The 18,846-nt window shown below is 37.5% G+C and overlaps 1 protein-coding gene across 7 annotated transcripts in view; it reads right to left on the bottom strand.

Moving 5' to 3' along the window:
- LOC128701601 (tetratricopeptide repeat protein 21B) overlaps window positions 1-18,846 on the bottom strand; it is a 69,015-nt gene that overhangs the window by 7,344 nt on the left and 42,825 nt on the right. For all 7 annotated transcript variants that reach the window (XM_070101663.1, XM_070101659.1, XM_070101660.1 and 4 more), the window contains exons 18-25: window positions 14,442-14,587; window positions 13,317-13,464; window positions 9,204-9,340; window positions 8,464-8,599; window positions 8,016-8,163; window positions 5,070-5,232; window positions 2,949-3,171; window positions 956-1,150 (exon numbers count right to left, since the gene is read on the bottom strand). In XM_070101663.1, the coding sequence (XP_069957764.1) occupies window positions 956-1,150; window positions 2,949-3,171; window positions 5,070-5,232; window positions 8,016-8,163; window positions 8,464-8,599; window positions 9,204-9,340; window positions 13,317-13,464; window positions 14,442-14,587 (1,296 nt within the window). The remainder of the gene's footprint in view (window positions 1-955; window positions 1,151-2,948; window positions 3,172-5,069; window positions 5,233-8,015; window positions 8,164-8,463; window positions 8,600-9,203; window positions 9,341-13,316; window positions 13,465-14,441; window positions 14,588-18,846) is intronic.

Genomic DNA, 18,846 nt, shown 5'->3' with positions numbered 1-18,846 from the left:
ACAATCCCTCATCAGCCATCTGGAAAATACTCTTAGTAATCCTGCCCCTCTTTCTAATCTCCAAACTATGAATTCTCTGCATAATATTCACGTCACACATTGCTATCAGGTATGATATCTCCACTGCTTCCAGCCTCCTCCTCACTACAACATTCAAAACCCATGCTTCACATCCATAGAAGTGCTAGTACCACTATACTACTCTGATAAATTCTGGCTAACTTATGCTTACAATATTGCTAAATCACCTAGGTGACTCAGACTGGGAAGTAAATCACAACTGCTATTCAAGGGTAGAAGAAACAGCCCAACAACTTACTAGCCCATGGGCCAGAGTAGCAAATTTCCCTTGCTACCTTTCATTTATATTCTTGCTGCCTCTCACCTGCTATAACACAGCTTGCTTATAATTTCTATTAATTTCCACTCTCATCATTCTTCCTCCATGTACTTTACATCAATAAATTAATTGAGCAAGAAAAATTTTTGCCCACAGCTAATCTGAACCTTGCAATAATGTTGGTGGAATGATCAACAATGTTAGGTAAAAGGACACGTGCAACTAATGCAACATATTATTGTGGAAACGTTTTGCTCTCCAAGAGCTTTATCAAGTTAGTAATAACTTGACAAAACTCCTGGAGGGCAAAACATTGCCACAATAAAATCTCATTACTTGAACGTGTCCTTTTACCTAACAATCTGAACCTTCTCCTGCATTATATATCAATGAATTTACAAGTGTTCAAAAATGTCTGTCTTTTAACAAAACCCTATCTAGACAGTATCTGGAAAAAAATAAACTACAATTGATTTGCATGTTCTGCATGCTAGTGGCTTTCTTTGTGTTTAACAATATTTTATTACATATAAACTACACTTTGTATATTGCAGAAAGAATGTTTATTTGTTTACTAGCCACTTACCACAATGCTTGTTTATATACTCCACTAACCTGCTTAAGTATCATGTAGGCTGTAGCCATGCCAAGTATTGCTCCAACATGATCCTTGTAACTCTCCTGACTGGCAATGTTCATGAACTCCTGTAGTGCACGTTCAGCATTAGCCTTTTGTTTGGTGGCTAACAGGAGGAAGTTGGTAAGGATCTGGAGACTTATTTGTTGGTCTCCTGGCTTGGGGTGTAGTTCCTGTTTAAAGATTCAGAATAGTAGTGCACTAGACAAATTATATAAGTTATCTCTTGATACTTCTGGGATTCACTACCCTTGCAGTCAGGGGGTATTGAAATAAATAAGAAAATATTACTGAAATAAGAACTATTAAAAAACACAGTAAAATAAAATTGGAAGGGCCATATACAATAGCTGAGGAGAGAGTGATAAATAGGTCTGATCCAAGGAAAGAAAGTAACTAATTTCTTCACCAGTCTCAGAGAACCTCCTTTGAAGAAAAATGTATGTTAATTAAATGTAAATAGATTTATCTGCCAGAACAAAAAAAGACCAGCAATCCTGCCTAAGTGCTTCCATTTCACACATGCATGACAGGAGGATATGGTGGATGTTTTTCTAGTAGAGATTTCTTTAGGTGAAAGAGAGTAACAAGTAGATAACAGGAGAAAATGTAACACTTATGTCAAGAAATAAAGATGTACATTAAGTATGGAAATATTAGTTACCATAAATACAACCTCTAATTCATACAGTTTCATACAAGTTGCACACTGTAAAAGTACTGTAACCTTTCAAGACAGGTTTCACACTTGTACGGTTAATTATCAGTAGTGTTGCATTTAATTATCAGTGGTGTTACATTTAATTATCAGTAATTATCAGTAGTGTTACATTTAGTTTATAATGTATTATGTTATTTAGGAGCAGGACTTTAAGGTAGTTTGAATTTGAGGTGATACATGGGGTGTCATCTACATATAGCACTGATATTAGTTGCTGGGTTACACTTGGCCCACTGATATAAAAAAAAAAGGATTAGAAGGACCTAAGATGCTGCTTGTGATACCCCAGTATTTATAAGTAATGTTTCTTACATTATGAATAAAATGAATAAACCTTAAAATTATTGTACACCTTTTAAATATTAGTTAGCTTAAGATTGCCTGAAATGCTGATTCTATTATGATTCTAATCTCATATTGGTGTCCTTGGCATGTGTATTCTTTTTCTTCCAGTACTAGTAATTGTACTAGTGTTAAATGGATTTATTATTTACCAACTTATGGTAAAATAGCTATTGCATGAGTGATGGTGAATGCATTTCTATTTTTTGGGGTCACTCTACCTCAGTGTGTTAAAAAACTAAATATGGGAAACACTAAACCTGCAGGATTTGTACAGTTCCTGGGGAATGAGACAAATTTAAACTACAGGGAAGGTAGTTCCAATTCCCTGGATCAAGAGTCCTTCACCGGCATCACGGCACACCTCTCTGAAGGGCAATTATTTATTCAGTACGTATACTAGAAATATCTGCAATAAGATTAATTTACCATATCCTAACAAAAGTGACCCTCAGTTTCTTATAATCTCAAATTTAATCAATAATGGTCATACCACTTTTGTTTTGGTGATGGCCATGATAGTGCCAGCACAAGCTAAATGATCACAAGTTACATAATAAAAAACTTTTTATATATTTTACTGGAGACTTCAACATCATTATCAATTAACCCATTAGACCCCCTCAGTTAAGTTCCTAGATGCCAGCAAGGGGCTCTTGATGCCAAGAATCACATATGCCCTCCCCTTCTTTGGATGAAACCTGATTTCCTCCCATTCTCCCCAGGTGCTGTATTGTTCCTAGTGGTTTAGTACCTCTTTAAATATAAAAATTTCCAATTTCTGTAAAGTGTGAAAGCCTCTACCAAGAAGATGGGAAAAAAAAGGACCCCTTATATTTAACAAAACCTTTTGTATGAAGTGCTAATATGCAAAACTAATACCACTACACACTAGCATCAGTGCATACCTTCAGCAACTTGTCTGCTGTTCTGATGGCCATATCTAGAGTGTCTCTTGCTCCAGAGTGATTCACCTCACTATCCACAGTCTCAAATGTCTCCCCACCAATAGTGTCATTGTCAGGGTTGAGGCAAATTTCAATCATGTTGTAAATTGCTCGTTGGCCCCATTCTTGATCCTTTCGTGCTTTATTGAAAAACTTGAGTGCAGAATTTGGATTTCCCAAATACCTGTCATATAAGATGCTATAAATATAATCAATCCATATCTTTGACACTTTATGCTATCTGTCTATCTAAACCCTTGATGCCTTATAAGGAAAGCTGAGAAACTACTATATCCTCCCACTGAGAAGACAAGGAGGAAACACTGTAGTCTTCCCAGTTGACAGAGAGAATATGACACCAAATGTTTCCACACATCTACATTCTTTTAATTTTTTTTTAACATGTCGGCCATTCCCCACCAAGGCAGAGTGACCCAAAAAGAAAGGAAAACCCAAAAAGAAAAAACTTTCATCATTCAACACTTTCATCATCACTTGTACATAATCACTGTCTTTGTAGAGGCACCCAGATACGACAGTTCAGATGTACCTCCAAACTGCCAATATCCCAAACCCCTCTTTTAAAGAGTAGGTATTGTACTTCCCATTTCCAGGACTCAAGTCAGGCTAACCGGTTCCCTTGACTCCTTTCACAAAATATTACCATGCTCACACTCCAACAGCTCATCAGGTCTCAAAAACTATTCGTCTCCATTCACTCCTATCTAACAAGCTCACACACGCTTGCTGGAAATCCAAGCCCCTTGCCCACAAACCTCCTTCACCCCCTCCCTCCAACCTTTTCGGGGCCAACCCCTACCCTGCCTTCCTTCCCCTGCAGATTTTTACACTCTCCAAGTCATTCTTTATTCCATTTTCTCTTAACCCGTAAACGGTCCAAGCAGATCTACGTTCACATGCGTAGTGCTCCAAAAGTAGATTACGTTTTTTTTGCATATTTTCAAATATAACAAAAAAAAAAGTAGATCAAAGTTTTTTACACGTTTTCAAATGTACAAAAAAAAAAAGATCTACTTTTTTTACATACTTTCAAATGTTGAAAAAACGTTTGGACCGTTTACGGGTTAATGACCAAACCACCTCAACAGCCCCTCTTCTTTTAACATAGTCTTTAAAAGAAGAAATTAAAGTTATTCAATCAAGAAAATTTTGAGGATTTCACTACAAGATGGTACACTTTGACATTAATTTTCCACTAACTCCCAACTCCACTAATCCCTACTCTTACTGCTCACACCGCACCACTATGACCTGTGTGGGTTGAGCAAGTACTTTTAATGTTGTATAATCATAATAAGAATAAAGTAATAATCTTACTTTTACCGCTGACAAAAGATTGCCTCTAAAAGATAATATGAATGAAGTCATGAATAAACTAATAATTCACTGGCAAATTTTAAAACAGCATTTACATATGTATTTAAAGCTGTTCATAACACATGTTAGACTGAAACTGGACTATGCAGCAATGGTATAATATATGCACCTAAAAAAATAACTGTGAAAATATGATTTATGAAGACTGGCTGAAGGCACTGAATATGTTCTCATTAGCTGATAGGAAGAAAAACAAGAAATTCTATCACAAATTTATAAGAGTGCAAAAGAAAGTTAAGGAAGAACAAGAGGTCATAGTTGTAAACTAATGACTGAAATGTGATGTGAAGATAATATTAAGTTTTTCTTTATGCACAGAATGGTAGAATAAAGAATGGGTTACAAAAGGTAGTAAGGGCTACAAGCACCTGAAATTTAAAACAAAATTACAGAGATTAAAAACTAGACAGGACACAACGAGCATAACTATGCTCCTGAAGATATAAAGCCCTACCAGTAATTACAAACTAGACAAAATATTTAAACCCACTATTTTACCTCAGTGCTGAGGTGTGGTTTACTCTATAATTAACTTTGAATCTTTGACATTGCAATTTACATAGAAAGGGCTTGTTTCAGATATTTTTTCCAAAAATAATTAGTAAATTTTCATGTTTATACCTGGCTAATCACCTATAAGCATTTAGCTTCACTCCCAACACAAAATAATTTTTTTCAAATTACCAGTCATATAACCCTCTGCAAAAGTTATAACCTGGATCAGTGCTTGGTCTAAGGATAGCCTGCTCTGCTCGATCCAGATAAGGTTCAGCTTCATCTAGAGTTCCAGTTCTTCTCATAACCTCTACAAGTCGTGCTAAGGCTGGGAAGTATGCTGGACGACGATCTGTTAAAAATAAAAATCACCATTATGTTTAAAAGGTAAATACCCATCTGTACAGGGATATGTAAGGGGTACTACTGCTCTGTTTGCTCATACACCAGTTTGTTTACCAGAAGTACTCTGATCATGTGGCCAACTTCTTCTACAGCTCAGATATGACACCCTCTGACTACCAGCTTTGTCAGTACTATTTTATCACTGCAGACTATATGGGTAATATTTTATGAACTCAGTGAAGTGCAAGGGCCCTCAGTTTATAAAAGCACAATTGTAATTTTAAAATAGGAAGCTGTCATGGTCTCATATATGCATTCTATCTTGCTTTTTCAACTGTTGTGAAACAGTTTCTACTGGTGTATAATTTTCTTTATGGGCAGTATTACTTAACTTAAAATAGGAAAAGTTTACTGGACATAATTAACCCTTTCATTGTCGAGACCCTTGCTCACAAACTTGCTCTCAGTGTCGAAGAATTTAACAAAAAGTTATTTTTTCTTACGAAATTACAGAGAATCTTTTCCTGATGGTAATGACACAAAGTATGAAATTTGATGGAAAACTTACAGAACTATGCTCTCGCAAAGTTAGCGGTCTCAGCGATGTTCATGCATCGGCGATTAAAATCGCCGATGCAATTCCATTGTTCCAGTCAACCAAACTCATAGCTATTTCGCTAGAACTCCATTTGTTCTATTGACCGAGTACAAGAAACCGCCCATTTACCGATTTCAACTACCCAATAAAGTGATCAGAAAATGGTAATTTGGCCAATTTCATACACAATTCAAGTAAGGCCAATTTCAAAATAGCCCAGAATTAACAATACAAACATTCCTAGGACTAAAATAATGTTTTCTCTGTTTATTAGTCATGTCTCCAGGCCCCTCTTACATTACACTTGCTTTCTATTTTGAATTTTTATTCACACAAACATTAGATTTACTGTTATGCAGACTACTACATTATGTAAAAATAGTATAAATAATATCAGTACATTTGTGAAAGCATATTAGACCCACCAGTTGACAAGTATTGGACATGTGACCTGATCTGTTTACTCTTGAACATTGGCAAAAATTGAATATTTCTGCTTTGAGCTCAATTTTAAGGTACTTTTAGTCCATAAACCATTCAAAATCATCTCTATTTCTGTAATATATCTTCCATTCTATCAAATGAAACCAAGAAAACGAGAATATAACCATAAATACCATACAAAAATACACCGTGAAGTTGTTTTAAACCAAAAACACGGATTGGAGTTTTTTTTCCTCATTATGCACTGCGTGCTGCAGGATTTTTTTATACTGCACACACTAACCACTCAGATCTGTTCTCTCATATGCAGTCCTACCAGCTTTCTCCCACAAGATTTGAAGCCACTAGAATTTTGGCATAATATTACGGGACCGACACTGGTTTGCAAGCCGTAATATTACAGGACTGACACTGGCTTGCAAGCCGTAATATTATGAGACTGACACTTGCTTGCAAGCCTTAATATTATGGGACTGACAGTGAAAAGGTTAAGAAATAAGAAATGCTTGGAAACACTCAAATTTCACCTATTATTTATTTTTTTAGAATAACAGTGTATAAAAGAAGTTTTCTAGGAAGTAGGTTGGTAAATAGCAACCGCCCAGGGAGGTACTACCGTCCTGCCAAGTGAGTGTACAACGAAAGCCTGTAATTGTTTTACATGATGGTAGGATTGCTGGTGTCTTTTGTCTGTCTCATAAACATGCAAGATTTCAGGTATGTCTTGCTACTTCTACTTACACTTAGGTCACACTATACATACATGTACAAGCATATATATACACACACCCCTCTGGGTTTTCTTCTATTTTCTTTCTAGTTCTTGTTCTTGTTTATTTCCTCTTACCTCCATGGGGAAGTGGAACAGAATTCTTCCTCCGTAAGCCATACGTGTTGTAAGAGGCGACTAAAATGCCGGGAGCAAGGGGCTAGTAACCCCTTCTCCTGTATATATTACTAAATTTAAAAAGAGAAACTTTAGTTTTTTCTTTTGGGCCTCCCTGCCTCAGTGGGATACGGCTGGTACGTTGAAAGAAAAGAAGTTTTATCCATACTATTTAATTTATTGCCAACAATTTTTGTATTATATAAAGACAAAATTGCACACTCCAAGGTTGTGTAATACGAGGGTTTACTGTAATACTGTATGATAAGTTGACTTCACTCCTTAAATGCTTATGATGGACATATTACCAGCCCAGCCAGTTGATGTTTAAATATGATAACCTGCACTTGTATAAGTTGTGGCATTTGTTGACGTACATTTACATATAAAAAGGAGCATTTTTAATTCACTTCAAAAGACATTAATGGAATTTTTGCAGAAAATTAAAATTCTCCCAGTAATGTACATTTAAATCTTTTCCCTGTGCACCACTAGAAAAATCCACAAGAATATTTTACACAAAAGGAGCAAGCACTAGTCAAAGGAAGACAAATGCCGACTCAAGTGTTTGAATGACAATGAATAATAGCAATGCTGCTTCACAAAAAAAATCATTGTTTTTTTTTTAATTGTGGTACTGGTGTACCTCTGGCAAGACAGTGATGGAGCGAATGAGGATGAAAGTGTTTATTCTTTTTCAGGTCATCCTGCCTCAGTGGGAAATAGCTGATGTGTTTATAAAACAAAAAAAGCAAGTAATAACAGACAAAACTACAAAAGAATAACTAAAAGTTACATACAGCTAATATGAGTAATATACAGTCATGTAAATTGATCTACTGTATTACAATAATTAACTTACCAAGAAGCTGCTGGAAATGAAACATAGCAGTATCATATTCATTCCTTCTGTAAGACAAGTCTGCCATCATCACTGTAGCACTATCATTCTCCTTATCTGTCCTCAACAGTGTCATGCATGTATACTGACACTGGTCCAAGTCATTTATCTGTGCAACAATTAAATATATACATTGTATTAAGGTATAGGTATTTATTTCAGTCTTGCCTAAAATGAACACACTATGAGCACTACAGTATTACATGTGTAATACAACAAACTCTGCCCTGTATAAAATGAGATACAAGTTCCTAGAAAAGTTTTAAAATTTCATGCGCTGGTTCATTTTTTGTTTGTGGATATTCAGTAATTCATCATTTTATTTTTACATACAGGAGAGTAATGCTAATATACAACTTGTAGTTATGCAGAATTAAACTGTTAATTAACTCCAATTTATAAAACATACCTGCATGTACAATTTGGCTAAAGCCAGGAGGGTTGGAGCATGTTCTGGATCATACTGGAGAGCTTCCTTGTAAAGCTTGATCGCTTGTTCATAATCACGCTGGTTTGCTGCATGCTCTGCCATCCTCCCACACATGCTGCAACATGCACATATGACTATCATACATTCAATGTAATGTAAAAATACCACAGTGAAACTAGGAAATAAAACTTGAACGCTTTCATGCGCTTTTTTTTTTTTAACACGCTGGCCATCTCCCACTGAAGCAGGGTGACCCAAAAAAGGAAGAAACACTTTCACCATCATGATGCATAATCACTGTCTTTGCAGAGATGCCCAGAATATGACAGTTTAGATGTGCTGACACACACACACACATTCCTCTGAAGATGTGTGTGTGTGTAAAAACATGAAAGCATTCAGGTTTTATTTCCTATATTCACGGGTATTTTTTTACACATTTGCAATCACACGTTTTATTAAGATTTCATCCATTTAATGTAATATAAAGTGTTCCTTCTCTTTAGGTCACCCTTCTTCAGTAAGAGATGACTGGGCTAAAAATAATTAAATTAAATCAATAAATACATAAATAAATTATACAATAATCTGAATTTTAATTTACTTATTAAAAATATTGTACACTAAATTATTCATGTTAAGCCATTACAATATCCTGTGTTCATTTACATACATAAGCAATTTTGTTTACACAGTCACAAGACTGAGTGTAACCCAACCTGCCAGCCAACTGTCTTTGTTCAGGAACTGTGTCTGGTAACTCCACCTGGGCTCTCTTCATTACTCTCACTTGAACATCTTTACCCTTACTCAGAGTTAAGAGTGCTTGTTCGTAATTCTCAGCTCGTTCATGCACCTTGGAGAAGAAAAAATAAATATGAATGATTGATGTATAGGCACATAAAACAGAAAATAAAATGAATACCCCTTTTATGTAAACTTCAAAGTGTACATGAGGTGAGTGACAATGTTAGAAAAAAAAATCACATGATCTACAATAAGTACAGTATGGTACCTTCTAACAGTATCAGCCAATAAGGGCATCTTTTGTGATTTTAGCCTTTCATTACATCTCATTTTTAAGCTCTGGAAGCCCTTTCTTTTAGCTTTAGTAGACATTTTCTAACTTTTTTATTATTATTATCACACTGGCCGATTCCCACCAAGGCAGGGTGGCCCGAAAAAGAAAAACTTTCACCATCATTCACTCCATCACTGTCTTGCCAGAAGGGTGCTTTACACTACAGTTTTTAAACTGCAACATTAACACCCCTCCTTCAGAGTGCAGGCACTGTACTTCCCATCTCCAGGACTCAAGTCCGGCCTGCCGGTTTACCTGAACCCCTTCATAAATGTTACTTTGCTCACACTCCAACAGCACGTCAAGTATTAAAAACCATTTGTCTCCATTCACTCCTATCAAACACGCTCACGCATGCCTGCTGGAAGTCCAAGCCCCTCGCACACAAAACCTCCTTTACCCCCTCCCTCCAACATTTCCTAGGCCGACCCCTACCCCACTTTCCTTCCACTACAGACTGATACACTCTTGAAGTCACTCTGTTTTGCTCCATTCTCTCTACATGTCCGAACCACCTCAACAACCCTTCCTCAGCCCTCTGGACAACAGTTTTGGTAATCCCGCACCTCCTCCTAACTTCCAAACTACGAATTCTCTGCATTATATTCACACCACACACTGCTCTCAGACATGACATCTCCACTGCCTCCAGCCTTCTCCTCGCTGCAACATTCATCACCCATGCTTCACACCCATATAAGAGCGTTGGTAAAACTATACTCTCATACATTCCCCTCTTTGCCTCCAAGGACAAAGTTCTTTGTCTCCACAGACTCCTAAGTGCACCACTCGCCCTTTTCCCCTCATCAATTCTATGATTCACCTCATCTTTCATAGACCCATTCGCTGACATGTCCACTCCCAAATATCTGAATACATTCACCTCCTCCATACTCTCTCCCTCCAATCTGATATCCAATCTTTCATCATCTAATCTTTTTGTTATCCTCATAACCTTACTCTTTCCTGTATTCACTTTTAATTTTCTTCTTTTGCACACCCTACCAAATTCATCCACCAATCTCTGCAACTTCTCTTCAGAATCTCCCAAGAGCACAGCGTCATCAGTAAAGAGCAACTGTGACAACTTCCACTTTGTGTGTGATTCTTTATCTTTTAACTCCACGCCTTTTGCCAAGACCCTCGCATTTACTTCTCTTACAACCCCATCTATAAATATATTAAACAACCACGGTGACATCACACATCCTTGTCTAAGGCCTACTTTTACTGGGAAATAATTTCCCTCTTTCCTACATACTCTAACTTGAGCTTCACTATCCTCGTAAAAACTCTTCACTGCTTTCAGTAACCTACCTCCTACACCAGACACCTGCAACATCTGCCACATTGCCCCCCTATCCACCCTGTCATACGCCTTTTCCAAATCCATAAATGCCACAAAGACCTCTTTAGCCTTATCTAAATACTGTTCACTTATATGTTTCACTGTAAACACCTGGTCCACACTCCCCCTACCTTTCCTAAAGTCTCCTTGTTCATCTGCTATCCTATTCTCTTTCTTACTCTTAATTCTTTCAATAATAACTCTACCATACACTTTACCAGGTATACTCAACAGACTTATCCCCCTATAATTTTTGCACTCTCTTTTGTCCCCTTTGCCTTTATGCAAAGGAACTATGCATGCTCTCTGCCAATCCCTAGGTACCTTACCCTCTTCCATACATTTATTAAATAATTGCACCAACCACTCCAAAACTATATCCCCGCCTGCTTTTAACATTTCTATCTTTATCCCATCAACCCCGGCTGCCTTACCCTTATTCACATGTTTTAAATATAAGCACTTAGAGCTGCTGTATATTCTAATTTTGGTCTAACATTTGTGATTTTTTTTTTTTAATTTCTCTCTCCATATATTTAGAAGCTTGTATGCAAGTGAACCTAGCTACCATTACCTGGAGTCTACCTGGAGGTTGTTCTGAGGGTCAACAGCCTTACAGCCCAGTCCTAAATCAGGCCTCCCAGTTAATCAGGCCTGTCAGGGCCTGATCAACCAGGCTGTTACTGCTGGCGGTATGCAATTCAATGTATAAGCCATAGTCTAGCTGACTGGGAACTGACTTTAGGTATCAACATATAATTTCTCATAACTTTGTTTATATGATCTTCTGGTGACAATCTTCTATAAATAATTATAATCCCTGGAGCCATCTCTCTGATACTAACATTTTGTTACATAATCTATAATTGCAGATAAATAGTTTAGAAACTGAGACATTGATGACTGAGACACTTGTGCAACATTTGGGTACCTTTATTGTGGAAATGTTTCACCAACAAGTGGTTTCCTCAGTTCGGTACAGAGATGTATGGTGGAAGATGAGAAGAGTTTGAGGTAATTAGTCCTCTCTAATCTATAATATTCTTCATATGGCCTGTTTTTGCTGTCTCCCATTTCCATTACCATGTGCACATGTGTATGTTTGTGTGAAGGGGATCATACGAAGGGCAGGTGTTCGGAAGTCAAAGAAAACACACACAAGATTAGTTGGGCCACCAACACACACACATATACTGGAAAGCAACTTATCAGTTACAAAGATACAACAATTATAGAGTACTTAAAGAACATTAACCCTTTGGGGGTCGACAGGTCCTCTCAGAGACTTGTTCTCAGGGTCGGCCAAATTTAAAAAAAAAAAATTATTTTTTCATATGAAAAGATAGAGAATCTTTTCCCGATCATAATGACACCAAAAGTATGAAATTTGATAGAAAACTTATGGAATTATGCTCTCGCGAAGTTAGAGGTCTCGGCGATGTTTACGCATCGATGATTTTGCCCACTTTGAGCCCTATTTTCGGCCAATTCCAGTGTACTAGTCGACAAAAATCATAACTATTTCGCTAGAACTCCATTTTTTCTATCGAATGAGTACAAGAAACCACCCATTTACCGATTTCAACTATCCAACAAAGTGGTTAAAATTTAGCAATTTTGCCAATTTCACACAAATTTCAAAAGATGCCAATTTCCAAATAGGGTCCAGAATAAACAAGAAAGACATTCCTGGCACTAAAATAACAAGTTCTCTGTTTGTTAGTCATATCCCCAGGCCCCTCTTATATTTCTTTGGCTTTCCACTTTGAATTTTTATTCTTACAAAAAAAAGTAAGATTTACTGTTATGCAGACTACTGCATTAGCATAGAAATGGTATATATAATATCAGCGCACTTGTGAAAGAATATTAGACTCACCAGTTGACGTGTATTGGACGCTTGGCATGATTTGTTTACTTTTGAACTTTGGTAAAAATCGAACATTTCTGCTACTTTGAGCTCAATTTCAAGGTACTTTTCATTGTAAAACCAGTCAAAATCATCTCAATTTCTGTAATATATCTTCCATTCTATAAAATGAGACCAAGAAAACTAGAATACAACAATAAATACCATACGAAAATACAGTGCAAAGTCTCTGTGTTAATCCAAAAATACGGTCAAAGTTTTTTTTTTTCTCATTACGCACTGTGTGCTGCAGGATTTTTTTTATACTGTGCACACTGACCACATAGACCCATTCTTACATATGTAGGCCTACCAGCTTCCTCTCACTAGATTTGAGGGCGCTAGAATTTAGGCGTACTAGTACATCAAAAACCCTGGGTCGTAAGACGTACTAGTACGTCCAAAACCCCCAAAGGGTTAATCTGCTATCTGAATTAAATGGATACTGTACTATAAAAAATAAACAGCAGCATATGGTTAGCTCAAAATTTTACCTTTGCTTGAAGATTGAGCAGTTTTGCTTGAGAAAGCATGGAGTTGAGATCAACAGGATTGTAACTTTCAGCATCCAGAGCTTGTGCAATAGTTTTCTCAGCTTTATCATATTGTTTCAAGCGCATCTGTAGCTCTGCCATATCATATCTGTTCAGTAAATATAAGTGAAAAACTGTATATAACATTTATTATCATGTTATGGAAATAGCAGCTCATTCTCCAAAATAAAGTCAATATTTCACTGTGGCTTAGACAGTCATATGGGTGACTGTTATTCAAACCTTAAACAATGATTATCTGTGTATTGTAGAGTGCACTCAGTGGGTTCCTGTTTTCTGTTCACGATTTATCTCCTGTATGTAATACTTCATTTATCAGTTTTCTGGCATGTTATACAGTAGCTGTTTTTTTTTTATTATTATTAACAATTGGCTGTTTCCCACCAAGGTAGGGTGGCCTAAAAAAGAAAAACTTGCATCATCATTCACTCCATCACTGTCTTGCCAGAGGTGCGCTTACACTACAATTACAAAACTGCAACATTAAAATATCTCCTTTAGTAACTGGTTATTTTTTAATAATATACAACACTACACATCAAGAAATTTGCTGAAATCAGTACTGTGAGAAACTGACTTAAAATTTTAAGATGATGGGTTGGAAAAGAAATGACCATTTAAACTGCAACATCCCTACTCATCCTTCACAGTGTAGGCAGAGTATCGTACTTTGCTTCTCACCTCCAGGACTGCAACATCCCCACCCATCCTTCAGAACATAGGCACTGTACTTCCCATTTCCAGAATGCAAGTCCTGCTAACTGCTTTCCCTGAGTTCCTCTATATATTCTTGCAATACACGTTTCATTTTTTTTTTTTTTCAACAAGTCGGCTGTCTCCCACAGAGGCAGGGTGACCCAAAAAAGAAAGAAAATCCCCAAAAAGAAAATACTTTCATCATCATTCAACACTTTCACCACACTCGCACATTATCACTGTTTTTGCAGAGGTGCTCAGAATACAACAGTTTAGAAGCATACACATATAAAGATACACAACATATCCCTCCAAACTGCCAATATAAATTAATAAATTAATTATATAAATTAAAAATGATTTACCTACCTTAACTGGTTACTACTTCCTGTTTTAATAGCTTCTTTATAATAATTAATAGCTTTTCCATACTGATGAGTCTTCACTAGTGCCATGCCCATGCGACATGCAAGAACAGAGTCTCTTGGATTGCGCTTCAAAGCTTGTTCATAAACCTGAAACAAGAAGAACTTTAACTTTAAAATGTACACAAACAAGGGTAACCTTTATGGATTCAGGAAAATGTGTTAGCCAGACTTGAGTCCTGGAGGTGGGAAGTACTGAGCCTGCACTCTGAAAGAGGGGTGTAGATATGTTGTAGTTTTTGAAATGTAGTCTATGCACACCTCTGGTAAGAGTGATGGACTGAGTGATGATAGAAAGTGTTTCTTCTCTTTTTGGGTCACCCTGCCTCGGTGGGAGACGGCCAACTTGATAAAAAAAAAAATATATAATATATATATAATTTTTTTTTTCAACAAGTCAGCCGTCTCCCACCGAGGTAGGGTGACCCAAAAAGAAAGAAAATCCCCAAAAAGAAAATACTTTCATCATCATTCAACACTCACCTCACTCAAACATAATCACTCTTTTTGCAGAGGTGCCCAGAATACAACAGTTTAGCAGCATATACGTATAAAGATACACAACATATCCCTCCAAACTGCCAATATCCCAAACCCCTCCTTTAAAGTGCAAGCATTGTACTTCCCATTTCCAGGACTCAAGTCCGGCTATATAAAAATAACCGGTTTCCCTGAATCCCTTCACTAAATATTACCTTGCTCACACTTCAACAGCTCGTCAAGTCCGAAATACCATTCGTCTCCATTCACTCCTATCTAACATGCTCATGCACGCTTGCTGGAAGTCCAAGCCCCTCGCCCACAAAACCTCCTTCACCTCCTCCCTCCAACCTTTTCAGGGATGACCCCTACCCCGCCTTCCTTTCCCTACAGATTTATACACTCTCCATGTCATTCTACTTTGATCCATTCTCTCTAAATGACCAAACCACCTCAATCCCTCTTCAGCCTTCTGACTAATACTTTTATTAACTCCACACCTTCTCCTAATTTCCACACTCCTAATTTTCTGCATATTTACACCACACACTGCCTTTAGACAGAACATCTCTACTGCCTCCAACTGTCTCCTCGCTGCAGTACTTACAACCCAAGCTTCACACCCATATAAGAGTGCTGGTACCACTATACTTTCATACATTCCTTTCTTTGCCTCCATAAATAACGTTTTTATGTCTGCACATATACCTCAATGCACCAGTCACCTTTTTTCTTCATCAATTCTATGGTTAACCTCATCCTTCATAAATCCATCGGCTGGCATGTCAACCCATATACAGTGGACCCCCGGTTAACGATATTTTTTCACTCCAGAAGTATGTTCAGGTGCCAGTACTGACCGAATTTGTTCCCATAAGGAATATTGTGAAGTAGATTAGTCCATTTCAGACCCCCAAACATACACGTACAAACGCACTTACATAAATACACTTACATAATTGGTCGCATTCGGAGGTGATCGTTATGCGGGGGTCCACTGAATATATAATATATATTTTTTTCTTCTTTTTTTTTCAACAAGTTGGCCGTCTCCCACCGAGGTAGGGTGACCCAAAAAGAAAGAAAATCCCCAAAAAGAAAATACTTTCATCATCATTCAACACTTTCACCACACTCACACATTATCACTGCTTTTGCAGAGGTGCTCAGAATACAACAGTTTAGAAGCATATACTACGTATAGAGATACACAACATATCCCTCCAAACTGCCAATATCCCAAACCCCTCCTTTAAAGTGCAGGCATTGTACTTCCCATTTCCAGGACTCAAGTCCGACTATATGAAAATAACCGGTTTCCCTGAATCCCTTCACTAAATATTACCCTGCTCACAATCCAACAGATCGTCAGGTCCCAAGTATCATTCGTCTCCATTCACTCCTATCTAACACGCTCATGCACGCTTGCTGGAAGTCCAAGCCCCTCACCCACAAAACCTCCTTTACCCCCTCTTTCCAACCCTTTCGAGGACGACCCCTACCCCTCTTTCCTTCCCCTATAGATTTATATGCTTTCCATGTCATTCTACTTTGATCCATTCTCTCTAAATGACCAAACCACCTCAACAACCCCTCTTCTGCCCTCTGACTAATGCTTTTATTAACTCCACACCTTCTCCTAATTTCCACACTCCGAATTTTCTGCATAATATTTACACCACACATTGCCCTTAGACAGGACATCTCCACTGCCTCCAACCGTCTCCTCGCTGCTGCATTTACCACCCAAGCTTCACATCCATATAAGTGTTGGTACTACTATACTTTCATACATTCCCTTCTTTGCCTCCATAGATAACGTTTTTTGACTCCACACATACCTCAACGCACCACTCACCTTTTTTCCCTCATCAATTCTATGATTAACCTCATCCTTCATAAATCCATCCGCCGACACGTCAACTCCTAAGTATCTGAAAACATTCACTTCTTCCATACTACTCCTCCCCAATTTGATATCAAATTTTTCTTTATCTAAATCATTTGATACCCTCATCACCTTACTCTTTTCTATGTTCACTTTCAACTTTCTACCTTTACACACATTCTCAAACTCATCCACTAACCTTTGCAATTTTTCTTTAGAATCTCCCATAAGCACAGTATCATCAGCAAAAAGTAACTGTGTCAATTCCCATTTTGAATTTGATTCCCCATAATTTAATCCCACCCCTCTCCCGAACACCCTAGCATTTACTTCTTTTACAACCCCATCTATAAATATATTTAACAACCATGGTGACATTACACATCCCTGTCTAAGACCTACTTTTACCGGGAAGTATTCTCCCTTTCTTCTACACACCCTAACCTGAGCCTCACTATCCTCATAAAAGCTCTTTACAGCATTTAGTAACTTACCACCTATTCCATATACTTGCAACATCTGCCACATTGCTCCTGTATCCACTCTATCATATGCCTTTTCTAAATCCATAAATGCAATAAAAACTTCCCTACCTTTATCTAAATACTGTTCACATATATGCTTCAATGTAAACACTTGATCTACACATCCCCTACCCACTCTGAAGCCTCCTTGCTCATCCGCAATTCTACATTCTGTCTTACCTCTAATTCTTTCAATTATAACCCTACCGTATACTTTTCCTGGTATACTCAGTAAACTTATTCCTCTATAATTTTTACAATCTCTTTTGTCCCCTTTCCCTTTATATAAAGGGACTATACATGCTCTCTGCCAATCCCTAGGTACCTTCCCCTCTTTCATACATTTATTAAACAAAAGTACCAACCACTCCAACACTATATCCCCCCCTGCTTTTAACATTTCTGTCATGATCCCATCAGTTCCAGCTGCTTTACCCCCTTTCATTCTACGTAATGCCTCACGTACCTCCCCCACACTTACATTCTGCTCTTCTTCACTCCTAAAAGATGGTATACCTCCCTGGCCAGTGCATGAAATTACCGCCTCCCTTTCTTCCTTAACATTTAAAAGTTCCTCAAAATATTCTCGCCATCTACCTAATACCTCCCTCTCCCCATCTACTAACTCCCCTACTCTGTTTTTAACTGACAAATCCATACTTTCCCTAGGCTTTCTTAACTTGTTTAACTCACTCCAAAATTTTTTCTTATTTTCATTAAAATTTCTTGACAGTGCCTCTCCCACTCTTTCATCTGCTCTCCTTTTGCACTCTCTCACCACTCTCTTCACCTTTCTTTTACTCTCCATATACTCTGCTCTTCTTATAACACTTCTGCTTTGTAAAAACCTCTCGTAAGCTACCTTTTTCTCTTTTATCACACCCTTTACTTCATCATTCCACCAATCACTCCTCTTTCCTCCTGCCCCCACCCTCCTATAACCACAAACTTCTGCCCCACATTCCAATACTGCATTTTTAAAACTATTCCAACCCTCTTCAACCCCCCCACTACTCATCTTTGCACTAGCCCACCTTTCTGCCAATAGTCGCTTATATCTCGCCCGAACTTCCTCCTCCCTTAGTTTATACATTTTCACCTCCCTCTTACTTGTTGTTGCCACCTTCCTCTTTTCCCATCTACCTCTTACTCTAACTGTAGCTACAACTAAATAATGATCCGATATATCAGTTGCCCCTCTATAAACATGTACATCCTGGAGCCTACCCATCAACCTTTTATCCACCAATACATAATCTAACAAACTACTTTCATTACGTGCTACATCATATCTTGTATACTTATTTATCCTCTTTTTCATAAAATATGTGTTACTTATTACCAAATTTCTTTCTACACATAGCTCAATTAAAGGCTCCCCATTTACATTTACCCCTGGCACCCCAAATTTACCTACTACTCCCTCCATAACATTTTTACCCACTTTAGCATTGAAA

This window comes from Cherax quadricarinatus, chromosome 78 (assembly GCF_038502225.1).
Source record: "Cherax quadricarinatus isolate ZL_2023a chromosome 78, ASM3850222v1, whole genome shotgun sequence".
Taxonomy (NCBI): domain Eukaryota; kingdom Metazoa; phylum Arthropoda; class Malacostraca; order Decapoda; family Parastacidae; genus Cherax; species Cherax quadricarinatus.
The sequence above is the reverse complement of the archived record's forward strand: the minus strand, read 5'-3'. Positions and strand labels throughout refer to the sequence as shown.